Source organism: Chionomys nivalis, chromosome 12 (genome assembly GCF_950005125.1).
Source record: "Chionomys nivalis chromosome 12, mChiNiv1.1, whole genome shotgun sequence".
In the NCBI taxonomy this organism is placed as follows: domain Eukaryota; kingdom Metazoa; phylum Chordata; class Mammalia; order Rodentia; family Cricetidae; genus Chionomys; species Chionomys nivalis.
In genome coordinates, this window is record NC_080097.1 from 74,690,169 (window position 1) to 74,717,662 (window position 27,494).

The 27,494-nt window shown below is 42.7% G+C and overlaps 2 protein-coding genes across 2 annotated transcripts in view; one reads left to right on the forward strand and one right to left on the reverse strand.

Annotated features, from left to right (window-relative positions):
- On the reverse strand, positions 1–25,600 carry Rab2b (RAB2B, member RAS oncogene family). The gene is made up of 8 exons (XM_057785974.1): positions 25,308–25,600; positions 25,023–25,094; positions 21,471–21,538; positions 15,775–15,857; positions 15,530–15,622; positions 12,955–13,066; positions 11,333–11,401; positions 1–2,133 (listed from the first exon to the last, which is right to left on the reverse strand). The coding sequence occupies exons 1-8, from the start codon at positions 25,351–25,353 to the stop codon at positions 2,026–2,028; spliced, it is 651 nt and encodes a 216-aa protein (XP_057641957.1). The 5' UTR covers positions 25,354–25,600; the 3' UTR covers positions 1–2,025.
- Tox4 (TOX high mobility group box family member 4) overlaps positions 25,242–27,494 on the forward strand; it is a 14,987-nt gene continuing 12,734 nt past the window's right edge. Inside the window, exons 1-3 of the mRNA XM_057785971.1 lie at positions 25,242–25,344; positions 25,499–25,756; positions 25,846–25,914. Coding sequence (XP_057641954.1) covers positions 25,751–25,756; positions 25,846–25,914 — 75 coding nt within the window. The 5' untranslated portion in view covers positions 25,242–25,344; positions 25,499–25,750. The remainder of the gene's footprint in view (positions 25,345–25,498; positions 25,757–25,845; positions 25,915–27,494) is intronic.

The following is a 27,494-nucleotide window of genomic DNA, read 5'->3' on the forward strand; positions in this document are numbered from 1 at the left end:
TAGAAGCAGCTTGGATCATGCATATATTTAATAGTAAAACAGTCATTAACAATAAAAATTAGAAAATTTGGTGAGACCTCAGTGCTGTGAAAGAAAATGAGACAAGTAAAAAAGAAAGCAGCTGTCCCAGAAGGCGGTGCGCCGGGTGAAGCAGAGGTAACTGTATTACACAGAAAGCAGCTGTCCCAGAAGGCGGTGCGCTGGGTGAAGCAGAGGTAACTGTATTACACAGTCTAAGAGCGGATGAGTCTTGTTGCAGGCGTTCCTACTGTATTCGGCACGGAACGGAGGCAGGAGAGAAGAGCAGCAGAGAACCCAGGACAAGCAGATGGGGAAAACAGAAACATTTACAAAGATACAACTCTAAGGCCTTTTGTTTGTTTTAAAGTCTAAAGCCTTAAGTTTTAAAGTATGTCACTCAAATTCCAGATGATAAATTGCACAGGTAAAGAATGGTGTGATGGGTTGGGAATGTCATGGACCCTGCTCTCACAGAGCTTACATCCTTTATGAGACAGAACCCCTCCAAAAAAAAACCTACAAAACATATTTACAAGGTAAAACAAATAGATACACATATGAATAACTGAGATAGGAATGCTAAGAGACACTGTGTTTAATCATTTCTTAAATTCTCTAGGCCAGTCACCAAGAATCTCCTCAAGGAGAAAGTCAGCAGAATGTTCGTAGAGGGAAGAGCATGTGCAGAAATATACAAGTTGGGAGAAATATGTCATCTTCCGTAAGCCAATTAGATTGATTAGAGTACAAGTCTAATAGATATGGTTAGGAGTATATCTGGAAATTGGGGCATCAGGATCCCAAATTTAAGGCCTACAGTTCAAGGCTAGCCTAGGCAACTTGCCTCAAAACAAAAAAGAGAAAGCTCCTAAGGGTACAACTCAGTGGTACAGCACTTACCCAGCATGTTCAAGAACTTATATTTGATCCCTAGCACAGCCTCTCTCAAACAACACACACACACACACACGCACACACGCACATCAAAACAAAAAATGAGGTAAAAGAAAGGATGAAACAGTAGGAATCAATTTGGTGAAAGAAACTGTAGTGCTAGAACTGGTCCCCTAAACAAAATGAAAAACTAACATTTTTTTTAAGTAAACGATGTGGTTACAGGACCAGCACCAACTCTGCTGCTCTCAAAGTTCTGTAGTTAACAACCAGGAACTAGCAATGAAAAGGGCCAGCTAGCCTTGCCTAATCATGAAGCTCCAGGCTCCTGTGAGAGATGCTGTCTCAAAAACCAAGGTGGTGGGCTCCTGCAGAATGGTATTTAAGGCTCTGTACGTGCACAATAAATAAAAAGAAACTAGAAATGAGATGGTACCGAGGTACCCAGCTACTAGAGGAACTCTTATGAAATGACAAGTGGGTTTCCACGGCAAAGAAATAAACTCAATGAAATTACTATGTACAGAGCTATCATCCAAATTATCCAGATCCTTAGTCCTAAATGTTCCATCAGCATATCCTTCACCCTAGCTACTAAAAATTAGGTGAAGAACAGATATATGCATTTTTTCTCCTTTCTCTATTTTTTCCTTTTGAGACAGGATGATACTATGTTCGCTGTGTATACTATTAGCCTGGTAATACTTATGTAGCCCAGACTGACTTCAAAGCTCATGGAGATCCTCCTGTCAAAACTCCTGAGCGCTGGAATTATAGGTATGTGCCACCACACCTAGCAAACAGATGTAGATACTTAGTAAGCTGTTTATTTTTTAACTACTGTGACAATCAACTTTGATCCTAACATCTTAGAAATCAAGGAAGAGAGGAGCCCTGATCTATTTGGTTACTCGTGTCCCTGATGGAGGACAGGTTACTAAGGGCCCAATTTTCTCCTGGTGTTGTAAGTGAAGGGTGAAACATCGCACACTGAAAAGAGCCTGCTCTCAGCCAAAGCAAGTAAGACCTCTTTCTTTAAGCTGATTGATCTGAAGCTGTTCCAGGAAAGGAAAAAAAAAAAAAAAAGAGTTCAGGTCAGATGTCAGATGTTCAGCAGCAGCCAGAGTCAGAGCCTACGTCACAAGAGTTCCGCTGCGAGGAACTTGGTCCTGATGATGTTGAAATTGACTGTTGGGGCCCAATCTTAATGCCATTTGCCTGCAAAAGAAAAAAGGCAACAATTCCGACATCAGTGGTGAAGTGAACGAGAGTAATGTCGGGGATAAAGGAGAAATCTTCAGTTAAACTCTGAGAATCTTGTTCTCCTCACACGGCTGTAGAGAAATCTGGCCATGATGCGGGGAGACCAGAGGTAGCTTTGGGGCTGTTGCGCATAAATCTCATAGATGTGTGCAGAATTGAGCAGGAGAACTAAGGGGGCTGAAGAGATGGCTGAGCAGGGAAAGTACTTGCCATGTAAACATGAGAGCCACACTTTAGATAAGGGCCAGAGGGGCCATGGCAGCACACCTTCAGTACCAGTCCTTGGGAGGCAAAGACAGGGAATCCCTACAGCAAACTGACTAGCCACACTAGTCTAAGTAGTTATCTCTGGATTCAGCAAGACACCACACCTCAATATGTAAGGTGAAGACCAATGGTGAAGGTACCTGCTGCCAACATTAGACTTCCACATGAGCACCCACACTTTTGCTTACACACATGTGAACATGTATAGATACACATGCATACCACATACACATACTTTCTTTAACGAGTAAGTGAAGCAAAAGAGAAGTGGCATATTAGCACATGATCATTTTTTGTCCTGTCCCAGACCTTCCCCTCCTAAGCAATTACGAATTAGCTCTCTCTCAAATTTTGGAATAGTAAACAACTGAAGTCAAGAAGAAAAAAACTCATATAGGTCTGTAGACCACCAACTTATCTCTTTCAGCACTGTGGGGCTCAGACTTGAGAGAAAACAGAAACCGATGATGGGTTCTTAGACATCTGTACTTTTTAAAAACACCAGGCGGTGGTGGCACATGCCTTTTAATCCCAGCATTCAGGAGGCAGAGACAGGCGGATTGTTGCGGGAGGTCCTTCCGCTCCTCCAGCCAATAGCCGCTGAGATACCAGCCCATTGGGGCGTGGTCTCTCTCCCTTTAAAAAAGCGGCCACTTCCCTCCTTGCGCTCTCTTACTTCCTGCTCTGCTTCCTTCCTAGACTCCCTTCCTTCCTAGACTCCCTTCCTGATTGCGCAGAGGGCTGTTGTCTGGGACAGTGATCTGTAAGTTTTTTCCCCTTTAAATAAATAACCATTATATTAATCATAATTCCAAACTAGCGTGGGATTGTTTGTGACTTACACCTTCACCTTCATCTGGCGCCCAACGTTTGGTTTTAGGATCCCTCCTTCCCCCGCTCGGCTGCCTGCCGCTAGTTCGGCTGCGGCCTGTGCCTTGCGGCCTGTGCCTTGTGCGCGGAGCCAGCAGTTTAACATAAATCATCACACAGTGGCTTTTCTTGCTGCAGTTCTTTATATTTTCCCGTTAGACACCTCAGATTGACTTCAAGTCCCCATGCAGCCTATCGTTTGCCTCCCCACGTGGATTTAAACTCCACAGGCCCACGTAGTCTCTGCCCGCGTGGTTTGCTCTTTTCTGAGTCGTTTTTAAATCTCCCTTGCAAGCGCAGCTCTTAAGCGGTGCTAACCAGAGCACACGGTTACCGGTTGCCGAAAGCTGCAACCCCCTGGGACGACTCTGTCACGTGGAGGCATACACGGCTTCCGGGTTACTCTTCTCTACCCCTGGATACTGGGTTTATGGTTCCGTGTACGGAATTGATTTAATTACATTTACTTTGTTGAGCAACTTGCATTTCCCAGTTTTTAAGAAATACTAGGCGGACACTGAAACAGGACCCCGTTTTCGTTGCGACTTGGCAACAGCGCCACCTGCTGGATAATAGGTAATATGGCAGTTTTCATTTCCAACACGAATTTTACTGTTTTGGTTACCAAAACAATGGGTGTATCATGCAAGGTTTATATGACTATGGGGATAACTTAATTTACTGGTTACTAGGTTTCAGTATTCTTTAGCATATTCTATCATTTAGGAAGATTATAGCACTCCTAAGAACCATACAATCTTTACTAGAAACTCATGCAGGACAGGAGATTCAGGATTCAAAAGCTTTGGAATCACAGGTGCAGAATGGGGACCAAAAAATTGATACCTCAGTGAAATCACTAGAAACACATGCAGGTCAGGAGATTCAGGATTTAAGAGATTTAATAAAAATTAATAATAAAAAGACTTGAAATGATTGAAGAAATTATTGGAGCTGGTGAACAGAGTAAGAAGGCACAAGGACAGGATACAATGCTACCACCAGCTATTAGAACTGGCTTACCCAGGGTTTTAGCGGCATACCCTGTAATTCATTCTGACAAAGTGTCAACTTCTAAAGGCTCAAAGGGAGTCAGAGAAGCTAGATGGATGCCAATAGCAATGAATGATCTAAAAAAAAATTAAACAAGCTATTGTTACTTTTGGCTTGCACTCTGCATATGTTAAGGAAATGATAAGGACTTGGGCTTCTAATGCTAGAGCTACCCCCCACGATTTCCATCAGTTAGTGTCTGCAGTTTTAGATAATGGACCTTCCTTGATCCATTATCTAAAATGGATCTTCTATTTCAGAGAAGAATCCAAACGTATGGAACAGCAAGGAAGAGCAAAAGATGTGGAGGTTTCCCAAGATCAAATTCTTGGTGCAGGAGAATATGCTGATCCACAGGTCCAAGCTCTTTATGATGATGAAGTACTGTGTCTATGTCACCAAGCAGCTTTAAATGCTTGGAATAGGCTACAAGATCCAGCAAAAAGGGTTGAATCATATACCAGAATTAGGCAGGGACAGAGAGAACCCTTTATTGACTTTTTGCAAAGATTAAGGCTCTGGACATTTCCAGTCTATGACCAGCTGTTGGGATAACACCTGATCGAATAGTTCATTTAAACAAAACCTTAGATGGTGATAAAGATTTGAATAGTCCAAGAAAACTGACAGCTAAAGCAGAAAAGGAACTGACAATGATTGAGGAAAAATTACAGGAGGCACATGTGGATAGGGTGAACCCAAATCTTAGCTGCATCCTAGTCATATTGCCTTCCAGAATTTCTCCCACAGGGATTCTAATGCAGAGGGAAGATATTGTTTTAGAGTGGATATTTATACCTAATAGACCAAGTAAAAAATTAAAAACTTATGTGGAAAAAGTCTCTGAATTAATTATAAAACGTAAGCTGAGACTTCGTCAACTAGCAGGTATAGACCCAACAGAAATTATAGTGCCTTTTACTACTGAAGAAACAAAAAAGTTATGGGAAGACAATGAACCATGGCAAAGAGCTTGTGCTAATTTTTTGGGAGAAATTAATAGCAACTATCCCAAAAGTGGTAGACTTAACCTCATAAAGAGAACTTCTTGGATTCTTCCTAGAATTGTACGTGATACTCCAATAACTGGAGCCCGTACATTCTATACTGATGCAAATAAATCAGGGAAAGCAGGTTATAAGTCAGATGAATTGAGTAAGGTGGAACAAAGCCCTTATAATTCTGTCCAGAAGGTAGAATTATATGCCATTCTTATGGTGCTAAGGGATTTTAAAGAACCTCTTAATTTAGTTACAGATTCACAATATGCAGAAAGAGTTATCTTGCATATTGAAACCGCTGAATTTATACCAGATGACACAGAGTTGACTTCATTGTTTATCCAGGTACAAGACATAATCAGGAACAGGCTTTGTCCGATGTACATAACACACATCCGGTCCCATACAGGTCTGCCTGGTCCTCTAGCACAAGGCAACGCTGAGATTGATCAATTATTGATTGGAAGCGTGTTGCACGCCTCAGAATTTCATAAAAAGCATCATGTCAATAGTAAAGGCCTAAAGAAAGAATTTTCCATTACATGGCAACAAGCTAAGGACATTATAAAGAGATGTCCTACTTGTTCTTTCTATAATCAAACACCATTGCCTGCAGGGAGTAACCCAAAGGGTACTAAGAGAAATGAAATCTGGCAGATGGATGTGTTCCACTTTATGGAATTTGGTAAATTAAAATATGTACACCACACCATAGACACGTATTCTGGTTTTCAATGGGCTACTGCCCTGAGCTCAGAAAAGGCTGATTCAGTAATCACACATCTATTGGAAGTTATGGCCATCATGGGAATACCTGCACAAATAAAGACAGACAATGGTCCAGCATATGTATCTAAGAAAATGAAACGCTTTTTTGCTTATTATAATATAAAACACATTACAGGTATACCACATAATCCCACAGGTCAGGCAGTTATAGAAAGATCAAATCGTACTATAAAGGATATGCTGAACAAACAGAAAGGGACCGAAAATACCCCCAGAAATAGATTACATAATGCTTTATTGACCCTGAATTTTCTTAACGCTAATGAGAAAGGAACGACAGCAGCAGAAAGACATTGGATAATGGAAAAGTCTGCTGAACTAAATCAACCGATTTATTTCAAAGATGTGCTGACCTCTCAATGGAAGCCAGGAGATGTGCTACGTTGGGGAAGGGGTTTTGCTCTTGTTTCCACAGGAGAAGAAAAATTGTGGATACCATCAAAATTAATAAAGGTTCGATTTGAAGAGGAGAAACCTCTTGGAAAGGAGAAATGACAACTCATCCACAATGATGATATTCATACAGGTGGTAAGAAAAACATATAGAATGGGGCAGGGTTCTGTTCTTATCTCCACAGGAAAACACTCATCTTTGAAAAATTCAAGGGACCCTGGATGTTTGGATACTGACAGATGGAAAAATACCTGCCCAATAGGAACTATCAAGAAAACTGAATAGGTTATGTAAGTAAAATATACTAAACCATATTTCTAAATTTATAGAGCTGGTTTTGAAGTTGGACTCTGGCTCAGTCCCTCTCCAATTCCAAGCCTGTTGGTAAGAAAAAAACCCAGAGTTTCTGTCTCATGTCAAGAGCCATGATAGGGGACAGAAAGAAATATGAGTTTAGAAAACATCTTTGCTTTTCTTCATATCTATCATACTTTTCATTGACTATATCTATCATGCCTTTCATTCAATATATATATATATATATGTCTATATGATTAATGTTTAAGTTTTTCACAATGAACAATGAGTTTTTCCTGCAGTGACATTTGAAGTTTCCAGGAAGAAGATGGGGCCCCACAACAACAACTCCACCTGGTTGATATGACGTCATGATACTGATAGCGCTACTACAAGACCTGTTTTGGGTACCAGCTACACAAGACAATTCCAACTTGGTTAGCTGAAATGGTGCACATCTTATACAACATTCTGGCCAGACCTGCACAAAATACTCAGAGACTATTTGCAATTTTAAAAGACATTGATCTTGAAATTTAACCATCATTTTACTTTCACAGGATCCCCCAGAAAGAACGTCGCCCCCATGACAGCTGGAAGTAACTCTAGAGGATGACATCCCCTCTCCCAGTAAAGTTTGCCCTTGGGTTTAGGGACATCATTTAGGGGTTGATTATAATTAGTATACAGTTGAGGGTTGGGGGAGGAATTTTATAAGCTCAGGGATCTTTTGGGAAAAAAAAAAAAAGAGGGATAATGGGATGATGGGATAATAGATTGGTACTTGTTGGTACTTGTGAGTTATTGTTTTGAGAAAAATATATTGGTATCGATTCTTATATATTGATACAAAGTTAAATTATATTGACTATTGTATGCATGCATGTTTCTACCTCTGTTTAAAACATTTTTTTATGTATTGACATATATTGTATTAATATATATTGTATATATTTACCATATTGCAGTGTACATTTCTACCTCTGATTAAGATACTTATATATTGTTTGTATATTGATATATATTTACCATACTGCAATGTATATTTGTACATTGTTCATATTTGGAGGTCATTGTCCTCATTTGTTTCACAGTCGTTTATTGTCTTAGTCTTTAAGTTAGATAGGTACTGAGAATTATATAGATCAATCATAATTCCAAACTAACGTGGGATTGTTTGTGACTTACCCCTTCGCCTTCGGCGGATCTCTGTGAGTTTGAGGCCAGACTACAAGAGCTAGTTCCAGGACAGGCTCCAAAGCTACAGAGAAACCTTGTCTCAACCGCCCTCACAAAAAAAAAAAAAAAGCTTGAATTGACAGCCGTGATTGATTGGTCTGATGTCAGGCAGGAATGCTGACATTCTAGGGTGCTTCCATCAAGGTAACTGCCAGTTCCAGCCCCAGTCTTTCTTACCTGATGGAGGAAGGTCATTTGTCAATAAACAAACTGCCTTGGCCCATTTGATAGGCTACCCCTTAGGTGGGTGGAGTAGACAGAATAGAATGCTGGGAGGAAGAGGAAGTGAGCTCAGATGCAAGGCAGCTCCTCTCAGAGACAGACGCCATGCTCTCCTCTCCAGAGCAGACGAGATGAAACTCCAACCCAGGATGGATGTAGGCTAGAATCTTCCCGGTAAGCGCACCTGGGGTGCTACATACATGAATAGAAATGGGCCAAGCAGTGTTTAAAAGAATAGAGTTTGTGTGTCTTTATTTTGGGGCATAAGCTAGCCAGGCAACCATGAGCCGGGCTGTGGGAAGAGGCCCGCAGCTCCCTACTACAGATGGCGCCCAGACGTGGATGACTGAATCCACTGAAAGCCTGAGAAAGCTTGGGAAAGAATAAAGCATGTTTTCTTGGTAGCAACAATTTCTCGGGTCTGCTCTGCTTGCTAGAGGCAAGCAAGTACTCTCATCTAAGAGAGGCTTCCTGACTCAGCTTCAGCTGTGAAACCTTGCAGCTCATTTAAGAGGTCCTACCACGAAATACTTAAAACGGTGTTGGTGAAAAGCTGAAGGCATGCTTTTCGGTTTTCAGCCATAGCAGGAAAAAAATTGTGCTGTTTTAAAATGTTGGCATTCTGGTCCATCCTGCCAGGGCAAACTCTGACTGTTTGAGGCAAGAGGGCCGACTACAGAGAGAGGACTTGATTGTTGTCTGTGGACGTAATGTTGCAGTTTGCTTGTTGGCAAAGAGCTTGAAACGCCACAGAGTTGTGGTGATAAACATGGCTACAGCCAGTACCTCAGCCATGAGGCTGGAAAGCTAAGGAATGTGCTGAATCCAGCCGTCAAAGCCACGGCTTTCGTCCTACTGATATTGCTTGGTAAATTAAAGACTCATGTGGTCAGAAAAAGAGAGATATACAGTAAAGAGAGATTCAAAGACAAAGAAAATTTCTAAATTGTTTACAGTGTGTTAAAAGTATATGCAGGCTAAAAGTTCTTAAAAAAATAAGGAAGAAAGCAGTTGGGTGTGGTAGTACACACCTTTAATCCCAACACTTAGGAGACAGAGGGAGATTGACCTCTGTGACTTCAAGGTGTGGTAGCACACGCCTTTAATCCCAATGCCTGGGAGGCAGAGACAGACAGATCTCTGTGAGTTCAAGGACAGCCTGGTCTAAAGAGTTATTCCAGGACAAAGATATACAGAAAATATAAAACAAAAGTAAAAATAAACAAAATAGAGTTAAAATAAAGCCGCACAAAGATGGAAAGTACACAGAAAATCTTGATACTGTATGCTATTATGCTCTCTTTGAATTGTTTTAATGCTGAGGAAGGAGCAACAGATGCTAAAAGATATTTGTTTATAAATGCTGCTAAATTAATCCAAGATAGATATTTTCAAAATACCTTGACTTCAAAATTTGGATCTAAGGATATGATACTTTGGAAAAGAGTTTCTTCTTTTGTTTTCACAGAGGATGAGACTCTTTGGATTGCTTCTTCGATCCCAATATGGTATGATAGACCACGTCCTCCTGAAGGGTTGCTGTAAACACCTTCAAAAAATTACTTTGCTCAACTGCCGACTGAGAGAAACCTAGCACACAGGTTATACCATGAAAGACCTGATTAACAGCGCCCCCATTCAGCAGGAAGCAGTTTGGAGAGAAAAAACTGCGCCCATGTTCCCATATATTGTTTATAAATGTTCTTTTACATTTAAAGGGGGAGATAATATAGATGTAAATAATTTGCATTGATATGAATCTTGGTTTACTGATATTAATTTAAGGTCAATTTTATTATATGTATATGTATTTCTGATATTGATTAAGGTATTGTGATTGTGTAGTTCACTTAAAAATGTAATGTATATAGGTTGTTAATAGATAATTATCAATAATAGTCAAGCTTGTAGTCATGTTAGTTAGATTTTCTAGATGTGCATGCATATATTTCAGATAGGCATTCATCATATCTTTCAAAGGCTAGAGAATATGGTATTTTAAATGTTTTAATAACTTAGGGTTTTTCATGACAATGAGACACTCTGCTCCTGGCAGCACCAATCTACTTCAAGAAGAAGATGGGCATCGAAGAGGATCCTTATGGAGTTTGATAGCCATTTGGGCAAGAAACTGCTCTTGCCTGGACTATTTTATAAACTGGACACAAAGAACCCGCAGAGAGAGGACTGCTGAACTTGCCTAAAGGTGAGATGATCTTTCGGGGTTCCTGATTCATGAAAGAGTCTGCGAGACATTCTGCAGGACACAGCAGATAGTGACTGAACTGCCTTTAAATTTCCTGCTTCATGGAAACGTCTCTGGATACTATGGACCTTTAGGCCGAAGATGGATGCCCCAACGGTACAGAGGAACTTTGGGTGACTGTCCAGGCAGTGAGATGTCTCTGTCATTTCTAGAGTTTAGAAGTTGCTTACTTTTTGTTTGCTTAGGTAATATTGTATTCTTCTGGAGTCTTTGACGGAGTTGAATAATAGATAGATAGTTATAGTTTTCCTTAGTTATGATAAAGATAAAATAGATGTAAATATTGTAATTTTTACTTGATAACTGTTTTGTTATATGTAATTTTGCTATGTTAAAGTTAAAGCCTTCCTTTTTTTTTTTTGTTTAAACAGAAAAAAGGGAAATGATGGAGGAAGGTCATTTGTCAATAAACAAACTGCCTTGGCCCATTTGATAGGCTACCCCTTAGGTGGGTGGAGTAGACAGAATAGAATGCTGGGAGGAAGAGGAAGTGAGCTCAGATGCAAGGCAGCTCCTCTCAGAGACAGACGCCATGCTCTCCTCTCCAGAGCAGACGAGATGAAACTCCAACCCAGGATGGATGTAGGCTAGAATCTTCCCGGTAAGCGCACCTGGGGTGCTACATACATGAATAGAAATGGGCCAAGCAGTGTTTAAAAGAATAGAGTTTGTGTGTCTTTATTTTGGGGCATAAGCTAGCCAGGCAACCATGAGCCGGGCTGTGGGAAGAGGCCCGCAGCTCCCTACTACACTTACCTCATTGTGGACATCAAATAAACCCTGCTGGATCTTCCTATATATTTCTTTGGCTGTGTTAATGAAGGCCTGAGGGAGACATAAATCATTTATCAGTCTTAAATTTAAATCAAGAGATGAGAGAAATACAAATATCCCTATTTGGATTCCTTTGGCGAATTAAGGATCTGGCTGTGGTAGTCCATACCTGTAATTTCACCACTGAGGAGACAGAGGTAAGAAGATCACACAAGTCTTCTGTGAGACCAGCCTGGTCGACACAGTAAGTTCCAGATCAGCCAGAGTTACCAGAAATACTCTATCTCAAACTAACTAACTGAAATTTTTTTTTTTTTTTTTTTTGAGACAGGGTTTCTCTGTGGTTTTGGAGCCTGTCCTGGAACTAGCTCTTGTAGACCAGGCTGATCTCGAACTCACAGAGATCCGCCTGCCTCTGCCTCCCGAGTGCTGGGATTAAAGGCGTGCGCCACCACCGCCCGGCCTAACTGAAATCTTAAGAAACAGTAGAAAGCGGTAATACAGAAAATTTCAGCTAAGCATGGTGGTAGTATATGCCTTTAATCCCAGCGCTATGGAGGCAGAAGGCAGGTGGATCTCTATGACTTTGAGGCCAGCCTGGTCTATGTAGTAAGTTCTAGGCCAGCCAAATTTATATAGATCCTGTTTCAAAAAACAAAACAAACCATCTTAGCTAGGAAATGGTGGCGCACACCTTTGATCCCAACACTCAGGTGACGGAGGCAGAGACAGGTATATCTCTAGGTTTGAGGCCAGTCTGGCATACAGAGTGAGTTCTAGGACAGTCAGGGCCACACAGAGAAACCCTGTCTTAAAAAACAAACAAACAGGGCTGGAGAGATGGCTCAGAGATTAAGAGCACTAACTGCTTTTCCAGAGGTCCTGAGTTCAATTCCCAGCAACCACGTGGTGGCTCACAACCATCTGTAATGAGATCTGATGCCCTCTTCTGGTGTGCAGACAAACATGCTGTATATATACATAATAAATAAATCTTTGAAAAAACAAACAAAAAAAGTATAATTTCCACAAATGTCCTTGTAGAAGTCATTGAGTAGATATGGGAAGCATCCCAACACTCCAGGGACTAATATACTCCATGACTGCAAATTTGAGGCCAGCTTGAGCTACACAGCAAGTTTTGGGGGTAGTTTGGTCTGTATAGCATGACCGTATCTAAAGAAATAAAACCACCACAAGGAAACACATTAAGTACAGTTGTAAAAAGGTGAAGCTACTGTATTCAGGTACTGATGTTCCTAGGTTATAGGTTAGTTGCCAGCACAAATAAAACAAACAACTCAGTCAGGCAATGCAGTCAACACCTGTCATCACCATGAGGACAGTTTCTGTCAGATTCCCAACTGAAGTGACTTATAAGTAACAGTGGTATCTAATGATCACATACCAATAAGGTTATAAAAAGGCAAAAGTAAAACCTTAGGAATTAGGGTGGAAGAAAATGGGACAATTCCCCTGGAAGGAGACGTTAGTCATTCTGACCACAATGCATCCTTTGCATCATATCCCCTGGAGAAGAGGATTCTGAAGACTACAACAGCACAGCCTCTGAGCCCCTTTCCCCACTTCCCCTGTAGTGATACCTCTTCAACATTGCAGGCCGTCTTGGCTGATGTCTCCATGAATATAAGGCCATGCTCCCGAGCAAAGGCCTCTCCTTCTTCTCTTTTCACATCCCTCCGGGATTCTAGATCACTGGAAGAGATTAATTAGGGAGAACACTTCATAAAATTTGTGGGTTTTTTTGTTTTTTTCGAGACAGGGTTTCTTTGTGTAACAGTCATGGCCATCCTGGTACTCGCTTTGTAGACCAGGCTGGCCTCAAACTCACTGAAACCCACCTGCCTCCCAAGTACTGGTATTAAAGGCATGAGCTACCACCTCCAGGCAAAACTTTAAAGATTTAAGAGAAGGCGGTAACCATAGTTCTAAAAGAATTCCATCACAGTTAACTGCCACCTAATGCTTGAGAGGTGTGAACCCTGTGATAATCTTGCAGTCTCTTGGGAGGTATTTTTTACATTCACAGCAGCATCTGCATGGCTGAGGACACCACTGTTCTGTTACAAGAACAGGCTCACATAGAAGTGAGAAACCTCACTCACCTGAGGTGTCCTATGTCTTTGTTTCTTTGTTTGTTTTGTGTTTTTTGAGACAGGGGTGTCTCTGGGTAGCCCTGGCTGTTCTGAAACTCATTCTGTAGACCAGGTTGGTCTGGAACTCACAGAAATCTGCCTGACTCTGCCTCCTGAGTGTTGGTGTTTGTAGCTACCCCCAGCTACCCTGTGACTTTTCAAATGGGATCCAGGACAGCACAGTAGAGATGATAAAGTGAGGTGCTATTTAGTAGCAGGCTCAAATAGAAGGAGATCTCACCCTGTAGTGATGATACTTTCTTTTCCTAGAATGAACTCATGAGAGAATAATTCAGAAATAAGGAGAACAGTCCTTTCTAGTGTGTATAAGGGAGACTTCGCACTTCATAATTAGAGAAAGTGATATGGATCAATGGTCTAACAGGAAAGAAGAGCCAAAAGCAGAAATGGAGAAAAGTAGAATGGAAAGGCCGGGAAATCTAGGATAGAAAGCTGGTGAAAACACATTGACCTACCTGGCTTTGGTTTTTCAAATGGGAAATTTTGTCTGAGAGATTCTATAGTCTGGCTTTTTAATCATGAAAAAAAATAAGAAATCTATTGTGTTAGTTAGAATTACTATTGTTGCTGGGCGGTGGTGGCACACACCTTTAATCCCAGCACTTGGGATGCAGAGGCAAATGGATCTCTGTGAGTTCGAGGCCAGCCTGGTCTACAGAGAGAGTTCCAGGACAGGCTCCAAAACTACAGAGAAAACTTGTCTTGAAAAACAAACAAACAAGCAATCAAACAAATAAAAGAATTACTATTGTTGCAGTGAAACGCCATGACCAAAAGAAACTTGGAGCCAGGCGATGGTGGCCTTTAATCCCAGCACTCGGGAGGCAGAGGCAGGCGGATCTCTGTGAGTTCAAGGTCAGCCTGGTCTACAAGAGCTAGTTCTGGGATGGGCACCAAAGCTACAGAGAAACCCTGTCTCAAAAAAACAAAAACAAAAACAGAAACAAAAAAAAAAAAAGAAACTTGGAAACTTGGAGAGTGTTATGCCCAAATCCACATCCCTGCAAGCCAACGAGGAAACCAAGAGTCCCGTGTGTAAAAGCAAAGAGCCTTTATTTTAATCGAGTTTGCAAACTCTCTGCATGTCCAATGTACTGGAATAACTGGAGAACCCCAAGTTCAATTACAATAGGGTTTTATAGTAGTAAAGGTGGGGGTGAGGGGTTTCTGTGGTTTTAAGACCCCTGATTGGCTGACATTCACCTAGGGTTTCCTGGTGACTGGCAGGTGTTTCTATCTACAGTGCTTGGAATGCCAGGAATTTCCTTTGAATGGTCTGTTCTTGGGTGGGGGTCGGGTGATCTCAGCTTGTGGTTCCTCCTACAGCCTGGCACTGTCTCAGGGTAAACAACTGAGACTCCAGCCTCCATTGAATTTCATCCATGGCCAGAGTCTCAGGTAATAATGGTTGGAGGAAGTAAAGAATTTCCTTTGGGGGGCTGGAGAGATGGTTCAGTGGTTAAGAGCACTGTCTGCTCTTCCAAAGGTCATGAGTTCAATTCCCGGCAACCACATGGTGGCTCACAACCATCTGCTGCCCTCTTCTTGTCTGCAAACACACACAGACAGAATATTGTGTGCATAATAAATAAATATTTAAAAAAACATTTTCTTACTAAGATGATATATTAAGAAAGTCTGAGTATCAAGAAATTCAATGTCTGAGCCGGGCAGTGGTGGCGCATGCTTTAATCCCAGCACTTGGGAGGCAGAGGCAGGTGGATCTCTGTGAGTTTGAGGCCAGCCTGGTCTACAAAAAATGAGTTCCAAGGCAGCCAGGGCTGTTACACGAAAGAAATAAATTCAGCGTCAATCAGATGATGCTTACAATCAGGAGGGTCGCAGCAAGTTTTAGGCCAGCCAGGGCTACCGAGTGAGTTCTAGGCCGTCTGGCACTACTTTGTCTCTAAATCAAAACAAAACAGAACAAAAAGAAATCCAGTATCCAGAGGGAGTGTCTGGTGCCTCCTAGTAACTGGCACTCACAAAGACAAAGCCTTACCTCTTATTTCCGATCAGCATGATAACCATGTTTGAGCTGGAGTGCTGGCGGGCATCCTCTAACCACGAGGTCAGGTGGTTGAAGGTTTCACGTCTACAGCGGAACAATTTAGAATGTTGGTCAGGACCCTGTTTCAAAAAGCCAAAGTTGCTCCAATACAAGAGAAGGGAAGTTACATGTGTGCAAAGGGTGGCAGAAGTCAGCCCAGGTGCCCCCCGCCCCTGCCCCGCAGCCCGCCCACTCACCGTGTAATGTCGTACACCAGCAGTGCCCCAGCTGCTCCCCTGTAGTAGGAACGGGTGATAGAACGGAAGGACTCTTGCCCAGCCTTTACCATCAACACGGCAACAAAAAATCCCAGTAAAACTAGGTTATTTCCAGAGACAGAAACTTGCTCACATGCCACCCTAAAACACAGAGTTTAACTAAAGAAAAAACTTATGCTAGATTAATAAGTTAATTAATTATTATTAAGTAGATTAATAAGAGAGAAACTTGCCTGTCCAGGGAGGAGCCCAAGTGGGCTACTGTTCAATAAGAATGTGACTGAAAGTGCAGGTAGGTCAATTACTACTCCTATGAGACTGTCCACCAAACTACAAGATATTCTTACCCTTAGGTCCCAGACACTCAATGCTAAGAGCATGACACCCACAACTTATGCACTTCCCAACAGTCCCTAGAGCAAAACTGGAAATGGGGCTAAAAACTCAATCCCAAATATTATGTTGAATATGCTACATTACTTTTTCTGTTCTTATTAATTTATCCGCAAAAAAAAAAAATTGCCTTAGAATGTCAATACCCTGTCCAGTGGAAGGCACATTCCAACACAACAATGCAGAAATTCAGATATGAGCAACTGAGTTTATGCTAAGTAGCCCTTAGGTTTCTCTGATAACAGCAAGACTACCTGGAAGTTCTTTGCTAAGACACTGTGGTAGAAAATAGGAATAACGCCGGGCGATGGTGGCGCACGCCTTTAATCCCAGCACTCGGGAGGCAGAGGCAGGCGGATCTCTGTGAGTTCGAGACCAGCCTGGTCTACAGAGCTAGTTTCAGGACAGGCTCCAAAGCCACAGAGAAACCCTGTCTCGAAAAACCAAAAAAAAAAAATAAATAAATAAATAAAATAAAAAAAAATAGGAATAAGGACTAGAGAATGATGTTCAGGACCTAGGAGAGTTTTCCTTAAAAGAATCATGTACAGCTGGGCAGTGGTGGCACAAGCCTTTAATCTCAGCTCTTGGAGGTAGAAGCAGGTGGATCTCTGTGAGTTCAAGGCTAGCTTGGTCTACAGACCGAGTTCCAGGACAGTTAGGGTTACACAAAAAACCTATCTTGAAAAATAAACAAACCAACAATCCTGTTCATAATCTTATCTCATTTGTAATGGGACCAAAATATTGCCTTATTTATAACTGAGCAATTAATTCCTCCCATGCTCTAGATACTTTTTTTGTTTTTCAAGATAGGGGTTCTCTGTGGCTTTGGAGCTTTACAATCTAAATTAGGGTATAAAAGAGTCCGCTATGGGGCTGGAGAGATGGCTCAGAGGTTAAGAGCATTGCCTGCTCTTCGAAAGGTCCTGAGTTCAATTCCCAGCAACCACATAGTGGCTCACAACCATCTGTAATGGGGTCTGGTGCCCTCTTCTGGCCTGCAGGCATATACAAAGAATATTGTATACATAATAAATAAATAAATATTTTTTTAAAAAAAGAGTCTGCTATGTTACAGTGGTCATCTCCCTAGATGGACAACATGTGAGGCTCCGTAAGCATCACACAATTGCTTAGCCTTTTACTGGTGATTCTAGATACAACTGTAAGATTTGAAAAGCACCTTTGTCCACTAAGGCTCCATAGAATTTTATATTTACTCTACCATATAATATACCCTAGCTCCTTTGGGGTTCTGTTTACTCTTATCATTCACTCATTTATTTATTTATTGGCTTTTTTTTTTTTTTTTTTAAGATTTATTTATTTTGTTTACAGTGTTCTGTCTGCATGTGTGCCCTCAGGCCAGAAGAGGGCATCAGACCCCATTACAGATGGCTGTGAGCCACCATGTGGTTGCTAGGAATTGAACTCAGGGCCTCTGGAAGAGCAGCCAGGGCTCTTAACCTCTGAGCCATCTTTCCAGCCCCTATTTATTGGCTATTTGAGACAGGGTTTCTCTGTAGCTTTTGGAGCCTGTCCTGGAACTAGCTCTTGTAGACCAGGCTGGCCTCGAACTCACAGAGATCCGCCTGTCTCTGTCTCCCGAGTGCTGGAAATAAAGGTGTGCGCCACCACGCTAGGCTCATCTCTTTTTGCTCTCTTCTACTCTATTGAAAGCCTTCCTCCTTATTCCTCCTAAGGTAAGCTGCCGCACACACAGGAGGCTGAGAGAGGAAAACTGAGACTGCTCCCCCAGCCAAGGCTACACAGTGAGACCCTGATTCCAAACCGCAAGGTGTGTGTATGGGGGTAACAGGAGGGGAAGTGAACAACAAGAAAGACAGCGACCTGCAGCAGAGGACCAGGACACTCAACGTCCAGTCTCTGCTTTTCGTCTCAGTCAAGTTCAGGAACATTGAAGCCAGGATGCTAGGAAGGCTGTCCACTTCCACTTAGGTGGTCTACATCAGTCTCAAATATCCTTGTCCATGCTCAGTTAAAAATGGTTGAAGGGGCAAACAACTAACATGGAGTTTTCTTGTTCTGGGTTTTATTTTGTGAATCTAGTCTCACTCTGTAGCCTTGACTAGTCTACAACTCTCAACATAGCTCAGTCAGCCATGAATTCAAGGAGCTCCTGCTCCATCCTGTTACGGCCCAGCAGACAGGTTGTGTGAAAGAGAATGGCCCCATAGGCTCATGTTTGAACGCTTGGTCCCCAGTTAGTAGAACTGTTTGGGAAGGATTAGGAGGTGTGGCCTTGTAGGAGAAAGTGTGTCCCTAGGGTTGGGCTCTGACTGATGCTTGCAGATCAGGAGGTGAAGCTCTCAGCTGCTGTCCCAGTGCCTGGCGGTCTGCTCCCTGCTCTGATGACCACTGAAGACCCCTCTATAACTGTGAGCAAGCACCCAGTTAAATGCTTGCTTTCTAAGAACTGTCTTGATTGTGATGTCTTCTCACAGCAATACAACAACAGGTGGGGCACAGGTGCAGGCCAGCCACCAACATCAAGTGGTACGTGGATCTCTGGTGAAGAGACTCCATAGCTTTTTAATTTCTCCCACCAGAGAGTAAGATATAGAGTTTGAAATATCAGTTATAAGCCAGATGCTGGGTTCTGTTTTGATTTTTGTTGCTGCTTTGTTGGTGTGTGTGGGAGAAGTGTTGTCTGCTTGGTTTTTTTTGTCTGTTTGTTTCATTGTATTGGCTAGCCTGGAACTCTATGTAGACCAGGCCAGCCTCTGCCTCCTGGTGCTGACATGGCATGCACCAACATGCGAAGCTTGCCATGCAGTTCTTCTTCATTTAAAATTTTTTTTTTTTTTTTTTTGGTTTTTCGAGACAGGGTTTCTCTGTGGCTTTGGAGCCTGTCCTGGAACTAGCTCTGTAGACCAGGCTGGTCTCGAACTCACAGAGATCCGCCTGCCTCTGCCTCCCGAGTGCTGGGATTAAAGGCGTGCGCCACCATCGCCCGGCAATCATTTAAAATTTTTAATAATTTTTATTTTATTTTATGTGCATTGGTGTTTTGCCTGTATAGATGTCTGTGTGAGGGTGCCAGATCCCCTGCAACTGGAGTTACAGACAGTTGTGAGCTGTCATGTGGGTGCCAGAAGTTAAACCAATGTCCCTTAGAAGAGCAGCCAGTGCTCTCGACCACTGAGCCATTTCTCCAGCCCTATCCACATAACATACATGTGTGGCTCTAAACTTTCTTCATGACCCAACCATTTCTCATGTCAGCACATAAGGCAAAAAAAAGTCCATTTGGAAGGCAGAGGCAGGTGGATCTACAGGAGTTCAAGGCCAAGGCCAGGCTGGTCTTAGAGTGAATTTCAGGACAGCCAGTATTATACAGAGAAACCCTGTCCAAAAAAAAAAAAAAAAAGGCCATACTACTAGCTGGCATCTACTAGATTTTATTCTTGGAACTAAAACATTTATTTTTTTATACAGATATGGTGGCACACACCTGAAATTGGAATGAAGGCAGGAGAATAAGGAGTTCAAGGTTATCCTTAGCTACACAGCTACCTGGGCTATCTGAGGTCCTGTTTTTAAAAAGAAAAAATTAAGTGACATTAACTTAAGTCAAAAAGGCAGAAGCTAACTTATACTGGTCTTTTATCTCCACTGGCTTCACTCTTGGATGGGGGCTCCTGTTACCGGAAACACCATCGAGTGTGAGTGAAGAATGACAATGGCCTCAGAACAGCAGCAGAAGGGAGCGTGTGGGGACTGAAACAGGGCGCGGACCCTGACAGTGAAGTCGCAGTCCATAGGCTTTATGGGGGCAGAGCGCCGAAAACAAAAACTGGCCAAATGAGGCAAGTCTGAGGAAAAAAACAACCACGGTCAAAAATAAGAATTAAATAAAAACAGGAAGAGACTTTAGCTAAATATTTTGAACTATTTTCTAGTTCTCCTTAACTAGAATAGAGACTACAATATTTCCTTTAAGGAAGGAATAATATAAATGAAACATTGCACACAAAGGCAATTTCTCTAGATTAGGAAAAATTATGTTAAACCAATTCAAACTTTGCCCTAAAAAAAGTTGGGCTTTTTTTTTTTTTGGCTGTCTTCCTATTTCTAGGAAGATAGCCCACAGAAATTCTCAAATATTTATATAATATTATAATAAAAGAGTGTTTAATAAGCTGTGCAATGGCTTTAGAAACAACCTAAATATCCACCAATCCATACACACTTCTGTGACAAAGCTCACAGAACCCTTGAAAAGCTGGGAGGAGGACGGCTCCACAAAGCAGGTGTCTCATTTCCACACACACCAGGCTGCATGCAAATCCTGCCACACACAAGTAGTAAATAAATTTTAAAAGTCTTTGAAAAGTCTTGGGCTGGAGGAAAGGCTCAGGGGTCAAGAGCACTGACTGCTGCTTTTCTAGAGGCCGAGTTCAATTCCCAGCTGCCACATAGTGACTCATAACCATCGGTAATGAGAACTGGTGCCCTCTGCTGGCCTGTAGGCATACAGGCAGGCAGAACATTGTATAATAATAAATAAAGAAAACAACTCTACTGTATACTTGTACTTTTATTTACTTATTTATATTTATTTGTTTTATTGAGACAGGTCTCACTTTGTAGCCTGGCTGGACTAGAACTCACTATGTAGGCCAGCCTGGCCTCTAACACAGAGATCCTGTTTGTCTCTGTCTCCCCAGTGCTGGGATTAAAGGTGTGCACCATCATTCCTGGAAAAATGCCTATTATTTATAAATTTAAATGCACAGAAGTCTGAAAGCATATACACTATATCATTAGCAGTGGATTCCTCTGGCAGAATAGCCACAGTGTGGGACAGAAAAGGGTCTTATGTAAAGGGAAATGTACTTTTTGCTACATAAACTTTGTTTTTTATATTTTACTATATTACTTATGTCTCTTTTTTTGGGGGGGGGGTTCAAGACAGGGTTTCACTGTTTAGCCCTGGTTGTCCTGGAAGTTGCTTTGTAGACCATGCTGGACTTGAACTCACAAAGATCTGCCTGCCTCTGTGTCCTGAGGGCTGTGACTGAATGCATACACCACCACTGGCACACAAAATCGAGTCACTTAAAATAAAAAAAAGTGTGACTTTTTTTCATCTGAGTATTTCGATATGTAATCCCGCCTGGCTTGACCTTTCTTTAGCTTCTTCCTCATCCTATAGTTTTCAATCTACAGGCGTATAGCACCACACATGGCTACATTAGCTTTTACTGTTATAACTGGGTCTTGGTCTGGTATTAAATTATTTTGCTCTCTCTTACCGTATCCCAGATTTGCAGTTTGATTTGTTTTCCATCAATGTTGACCATACGCGCTCCAAACTCCACACCTGCCAGTGAACACAGAGAATGGATACGGCTGTTATAAATACATACATGTTAATCTGAAGGTGTATACTTTCCCCCAAAGTGTTAGCATGAGTGTTTTGTCTTCACTCACTGACATTCAGCCCATTACTGCTGTTTATTGCTCAAACAATTAAGTTTGTATTCCTTTGGACTTCTTTTCTAGAATTAAAAATCCATGGACTAGGGGGATGTCACTCACTTGATAAAGAACTTGCCTAGCATGCATGAGGCCTTGGACTCAATCCCTAGAACCAAACAAAACTGAGCATGGGGTTGGAGAGAAGGCTCAGAGGTTAAGAGCACTGACTGCTCTTCCAGAGGTCCTGAGTTCAATTCCTAGCGCCCACAAGGTGGCTCACAGCCATCTGTAACGAGATTTTGTATCCTTTGCCATGTAGGCATACAGGTAGACAGAATACTATATATGTAATAAATAAATAAATCTTTGAAAAAAAGAATGAAAAGCATATACTGCTCTTGTAGAGGACCGGAATTTGGTTTCCTACCCTCATCAGACAGCGCATAACTGCCTGTAACTCCAGCTCCAAGGGATCCCTTTACTGGACCCCATGGGCACCTGCATGCTCACTCGAGCGCGCGCGCAACACACACACACACACACACACACACACACACGGAAACCCCTTTACTGGTCATGGCAGTACATGACTGTGATCCCAGCTCTCAAGAGGTAGAGGCAGCAGGAACACTAGGATCAGAAGTTCAAGGTCATCATCACTTGTATAACAAATTCAAGGTTGGCCTGAGGCTGCACAGGTTGAAAAAAACATCACATTCTACATCTCTATGTATACCTCAGTGGTTGTGCAATTGCAGAAGACATAAGTCTCTTGGTTTAATCCCTTGCACCAAGAATAAGTAAGTGGATTCTAAGTTGTAATACACCCAAATGTAGATAAGGGAATAAAGCTAGTTAAAATTTAAAAATACAAATATTCTCACTGTTCTGATTTTAAAATCAGGACAAAATTTACTGTATTAAGACCCTGGGGCCAGGCAGTGGTGGCACACACCTTTAATCCCAGCACTCAGGAGACAGAAGCAGGTGGATCTCTTTGACGTCGAGGCCACCCCAATCTACAGAGTGAATTCTAAGACAGGACAGGATCCAAATCTACATAGAGAAACCCTGTCTCACAAAAAAACAAACAAAACAAAAATGTCTCTGGTTGGGAAGGCAGGGCTGGAGAAATGGTTCAGAGGTTAAGGGCTGCGATTCCAGAGGACCCTGGTTCAATTCCCAGCACCCATATGCCAGCTCACAGCTATCTGTAACTCCAGTTCCAAAGGATCCAACACCCTCATACAGACATACAAGCAAGCAAAACACCAATGCATATAAAATAAATAAATAAATTAATTAAAAAAAAAAAAAGACCTGGGGGCAGGGCTCTGCAGAGATGCTCAGTAGTTAAGAACACTTGTTGCTCTTGCAGAGGACCAGAGTTTGGTTCCCATGCCTGATGGCTCACAAGCACCTTTAACTCCAGCTCCAGGAGACCCTGTAGACACCGGTACACATATATGCAGCCAGTGCTCTTAACTGCTGTGCCATCTCTCCAGCCCTGAATCAGCACTTCTTTACTGCAATTCTGAAATTATTTTCATTTGTAATTAAGAAAGTTGACAACGAGCAGATGGAGTTCTGTGAGTTCAAGGCCAGTCTGGTCTGCGGAGCAAGTTCTGGGATTGCCAAGGCTGTTATGTGCAGAGAAACACTGTCTTGAAAAAACACAACACACATTAAAAAGAAAGAGAAAAAAGGAAGAAAGGAGAAAGGAAGAAAGCTGCCTTGTTCAAGGACAAAATATCTTCAACCATCAGTAATTCCCAGAGTTCACCAGAAATTGCCTCTCTCAAAGCGGTATGGAAACAGGCAAACAGATAAGGCTTTTGTCATTCTTCTATTTCATCTCAAGGACAATATTCCAAAAACAGTCATGTTTAAGACACTGCATCATAAGTCAGACAATTTGTCCCTTTTCTATTTTCATACAGTATTTTGCACATAGCACAAGGAATTCAGATTTTCAAGATAATTAATGCAGTTTACCTTCAGAAATGCTATACCAATTCAGTCATCCTATGTAGATATAGTCTCTATATATAATATTTCTACTTTAAGTGCTACAATCTATAAGATAAAAAAATTGTTTCCACCTGTTACCTCATCAAAAATCAAAAGGTACTTTTTTAAAAAAGATTTTATTTTTTATTATGTATACAACATTCTTCCTCCATGTATGCCTGCATGCCAGAAGAGGGCACCAGATCTCATTACAGATGGTTGTGAGCCACCATGTGGTTGCTGGGAATAGAACTCAGGTCCTCTGGAAGAACAGTCAATGCTCTTAACCGCTGAGCCATCTCTCCAGCCCCAAAAGGTACTGTCAGTTCTGTCAGTTTTCCGTTCTTTCAAAACAGTTAAGAATGTAATTTCAGCCAGGTGGTGGCAGTGCACGCCTTTAATCCCAGCACTCAGGAGGCAGAGGCAAGCGTATCTCTGTGAGTTCGAGGCCAGCCTGGTCTACAAGACCTAGTTCCAGGACAGACTCCAAAAGCTACAGGGAAACCCTGTCTCAAGAAACCAAAAAAAAAAAAAAAAAAAAAAAAAAAAAAGTTTGAGATCGGCCTGGTCTACAGAGCTAGTTCCAGAACAGCTAGGGCTACACAGAGAAACCCTGTCTCAAAAAACTAATAATAATAATAATAATAATAGAGTAAGAAACTAAAACAACAACAAAAACCAACCAGGTTGAGCACAATTAATTCCAGCATTTAGAAGATGGAGGCACAGTAAGATTAAGACCTGTTCAAGGGCATCTTCAGGTTTCACAAGGAGTTCAAAGCCAGTATTTGGCGCAAAAATAAAATGAAGCCCGTTTGACAGTGCATGCCTGCAATCACAGCACTCGGTGGCTGAGGCAGGAGAATCTCTGGGAATTCATGGTCAGTGTGCATTATAGAGTGACTGTGCGGCTAGCCTGGACTACAAGTGCAGAACCTGTCTCAAAAAGCATGAGAATGAGAAGTGGGAGGAGGAAGAGAAGGAAGGACTGGGATGGCTCTTAAATGGACTTTTTTCTCTCCAACACAAAAAGAATCGTTTGTCCGTTTTTACTTCGAAAAACGTGAGGTTGGTAGTTAAGTACAGATGAGTTTTTGAATAAGCAGTTGTGTTTTCGTGGGATTTTCCATAAACATACAAGTTGCATTTGAAGAAAAAAAATGCTATGGCAACTAGTGTTTATCTCACGTCCATCTCTAAAGTCACCTTTCAGTTATTTACTCTGTATTACTAGCTTTTTATCGTTTTTCATATACCATGCCTTCGGACTAAGGCAGGGAGGCGTAATTTTTCACTTAGAACACCGAGGCTGTGAACTTTCTCCTTCAGCAGTTCAGACAGCTTTCCTCGGTTCTGGAACGAGGGGATACGCTTACCTATTGTGAGGTCGTGCACGGGCTGGAACCGCTTATCGGTGAACTGCAGGAGGAGGCATGACTTCCCCACACCTGAAAAACGACGGTGTGCACTGGACACGCCACCGGGAATCCGCGGGCTCCCGGGAGGGGCCCAGGGTCCAGGGAGAGGACAGAGCCCCGCCCCCGGAGCTCGCCCCGCCCCCTCCGTTCGCCCCCGGCTCGCCCGTCCCACTCGCCCCGCCCCGCTCCCAGGCCGCTTTCGGAGGTGGGCCCTGGCCCCGACGGCGGTGCCCCGCGGGTTACCCGTGTCTCCGATGATGATGTACTTGAAGAGATAAGCGTAAGTCATGGTCCCGAGGCGTCTGTGTTCCGGGTCCGCCTGATTCCTCCGGCCACTTACCTCCGACCTCTCTAGCCACCCAATCTACCGCTCTCCCGCTTTGCCTCTGCTCCAGCCCTTCTAGCTCGGGCCGCGTCTCTATTGCTCTCCGCAGGAATCCTCGCTGGCTCCCGAGAACCCGACGCCGCCTCTAGGGCCGCCCCGCGCTCTTGTACATGCCATCATCCCACCAAGCTCCAGGGGGCGACAGCGAGCCTCCGGGCAGCTCGGCTCGCGACTGGCTCGGCCGGGTTCCGTCCAATCAGCGGACAGCGACGCTCCTCCTGGAGGAAGTGACGCGCTCGGAACCCGGCGGGGCCGGTGGGAGCGATGCGGACGCGGAGAAGCTGCTAGTGTTGCCGCGAAGATGGAGGTAGGCGCCGCGCCGGGAGGGTCGACGGGGCCGCGGGGAGCCCGCCCCTGCTGCGCTCGCTCATCCCCGTGGCTGTTTTTGGTTTACAGTTTCCCGGAGGAAATGACAATTACCTGACGATCACTGGGCCCTCGCATCCCTTCCTGTCAGGGGCCGAGGTGAGCAGAGGCTGGCGACGCTGGGGCGCGGAAGGGCCTGGGCAGCGGTTGGGGCGAACGGCGTGGGAGAGCGCGGGCGGGAGGGGGGCGGACAGCGACCGAGGCTTCCAGAGCCTCTGAGACGACTGTCGGAGTTGTGGGGTGGGGACGAACGGGAAGCGGCTGTCATCAGAAAGCCAGGGTGTCGAAGAGACTGCCGATTTAGGAAGGATTCCGGTTCTGAATGCGAAGAACGAATGGAATTGTCTGCATTGGTTAGGGTGAAATAGTTGCCACAACCTTGTAAGAGAGCAAAGAAAAAAAATTCTTCAGTAAAGAAACCGAGATAAAAAAGTTTATCTAGTAATAACCTCGGACAGGTGTTAATTCTTAAATTCGGTAGGGGTCTTTTTTATTTGAAATTTCTGATAAAAATAGTTGCTTTTACCAACGTGGTTTCTGCTTGCTTTGCTAACGAAGGACAGAAGGAAATGGCTGCCAGAGAATATAAAAGGAGTACATTATACCTGTTTGCTAGTGATTATAAACTTTGAGTTTACTTATATTTTGGGTCACAGTTGTCAAATAACTATAATAATAGGGTTAGTTGCCGGGCGGTGGTGGCGCACGCCTTTAATCCCAGCACTTGGGAGGCTGAGGCAGGCGGATCTCTGTGAGTTCGAGACCAGCCTGGTCTACAAGAGCTAGTTCCAGGACAGGCTCCAAAACCCCAGAGAAACCCTGTCTCGAAAAACCAAAAAAAAAAAATAATAATAATAATAATAATAGGGTTAGTTTTGTTCTTTCAAGATGGTGTGAAGTAGAAAAAATGGTTACTGGAGCCTGTAAGACAGTGATTCTTGACCCGTGGGTCGCACCCCTCTGAGAGCCCAGCGACCCTTTCATAGGGGGCGCAAATCAGATATTTACATTATGATTCACAACTCACAAAATTACAGTTATAAAGTAGCAACAAAATATTTTATGGTTGGTCACCACAACATGAGGAACTGTATCAAAGGATCAAAGCTTTAGGGAGGTTGAGAACCACTGCTCTAATGTATTCCAGAAAACTTGGTTGACAGATTTTCCTATTATAAGCATGACACTTATATTAGGCAAAGCAAAACTAAAAGGTGCAGTGTATGAAAATTTCCCCTTTTTTTAGCACTTGAGCCTTGGACCTTCTTTTGAGAATTATATACTCCTCCCGCTCCCAAAGCGATGTGAATCATTTGCTCTTTTTTTTTTTTGCACCAAAAGTTGTTGATTGTTGTTTTGTGAGTTTATCCTATAATAAATCCTTAACATTTGCACAGTTGAGAGATAGATTGACAGTGAGTAGTTGCTAGTTTGTTTTTTTAAAGATAATCTTACCATGTAAGTCAGGCTGGCCTGGAACTCACTGTATAGATCTCTGGCTGTCCTCTACCTTTCGAGTGCTGGGACTAAAGGCATATGCCATCACCACCCAGCTGCTAGTTTATTTTTTAATTTACAATTATTGAATATTTCCTAAGCAATGGAAAGTGTTACTCAGAATTGGAAAGAAAATCCTTCCAGATGAGGTCTCTATGGTCTAATTTCATTGTTTGAAGTGC

Coding starts and splice junctions, on each gene's coding strand:
- Rab2b (XM_057785974.1), bottom strand. CDS start 25,353: ATGACTTACGCTTATCTCTTCAAGTACATCATCATCGGAGACACGG. Junction 21,539..25,022: donor CGTGCACGACCTCACAATAG/GTAAGCGTATCC, acceptor GTTCACTGGCAG/GTGTGGAGTTTGGAGCGCGT. Junction 15,623..15,774: donor CTGGTGTACGACATTACACG/GTGAGTGGGCGG, acceptor GTTCCGCTGTAG/ACGTGAAACCTTCAACCACC.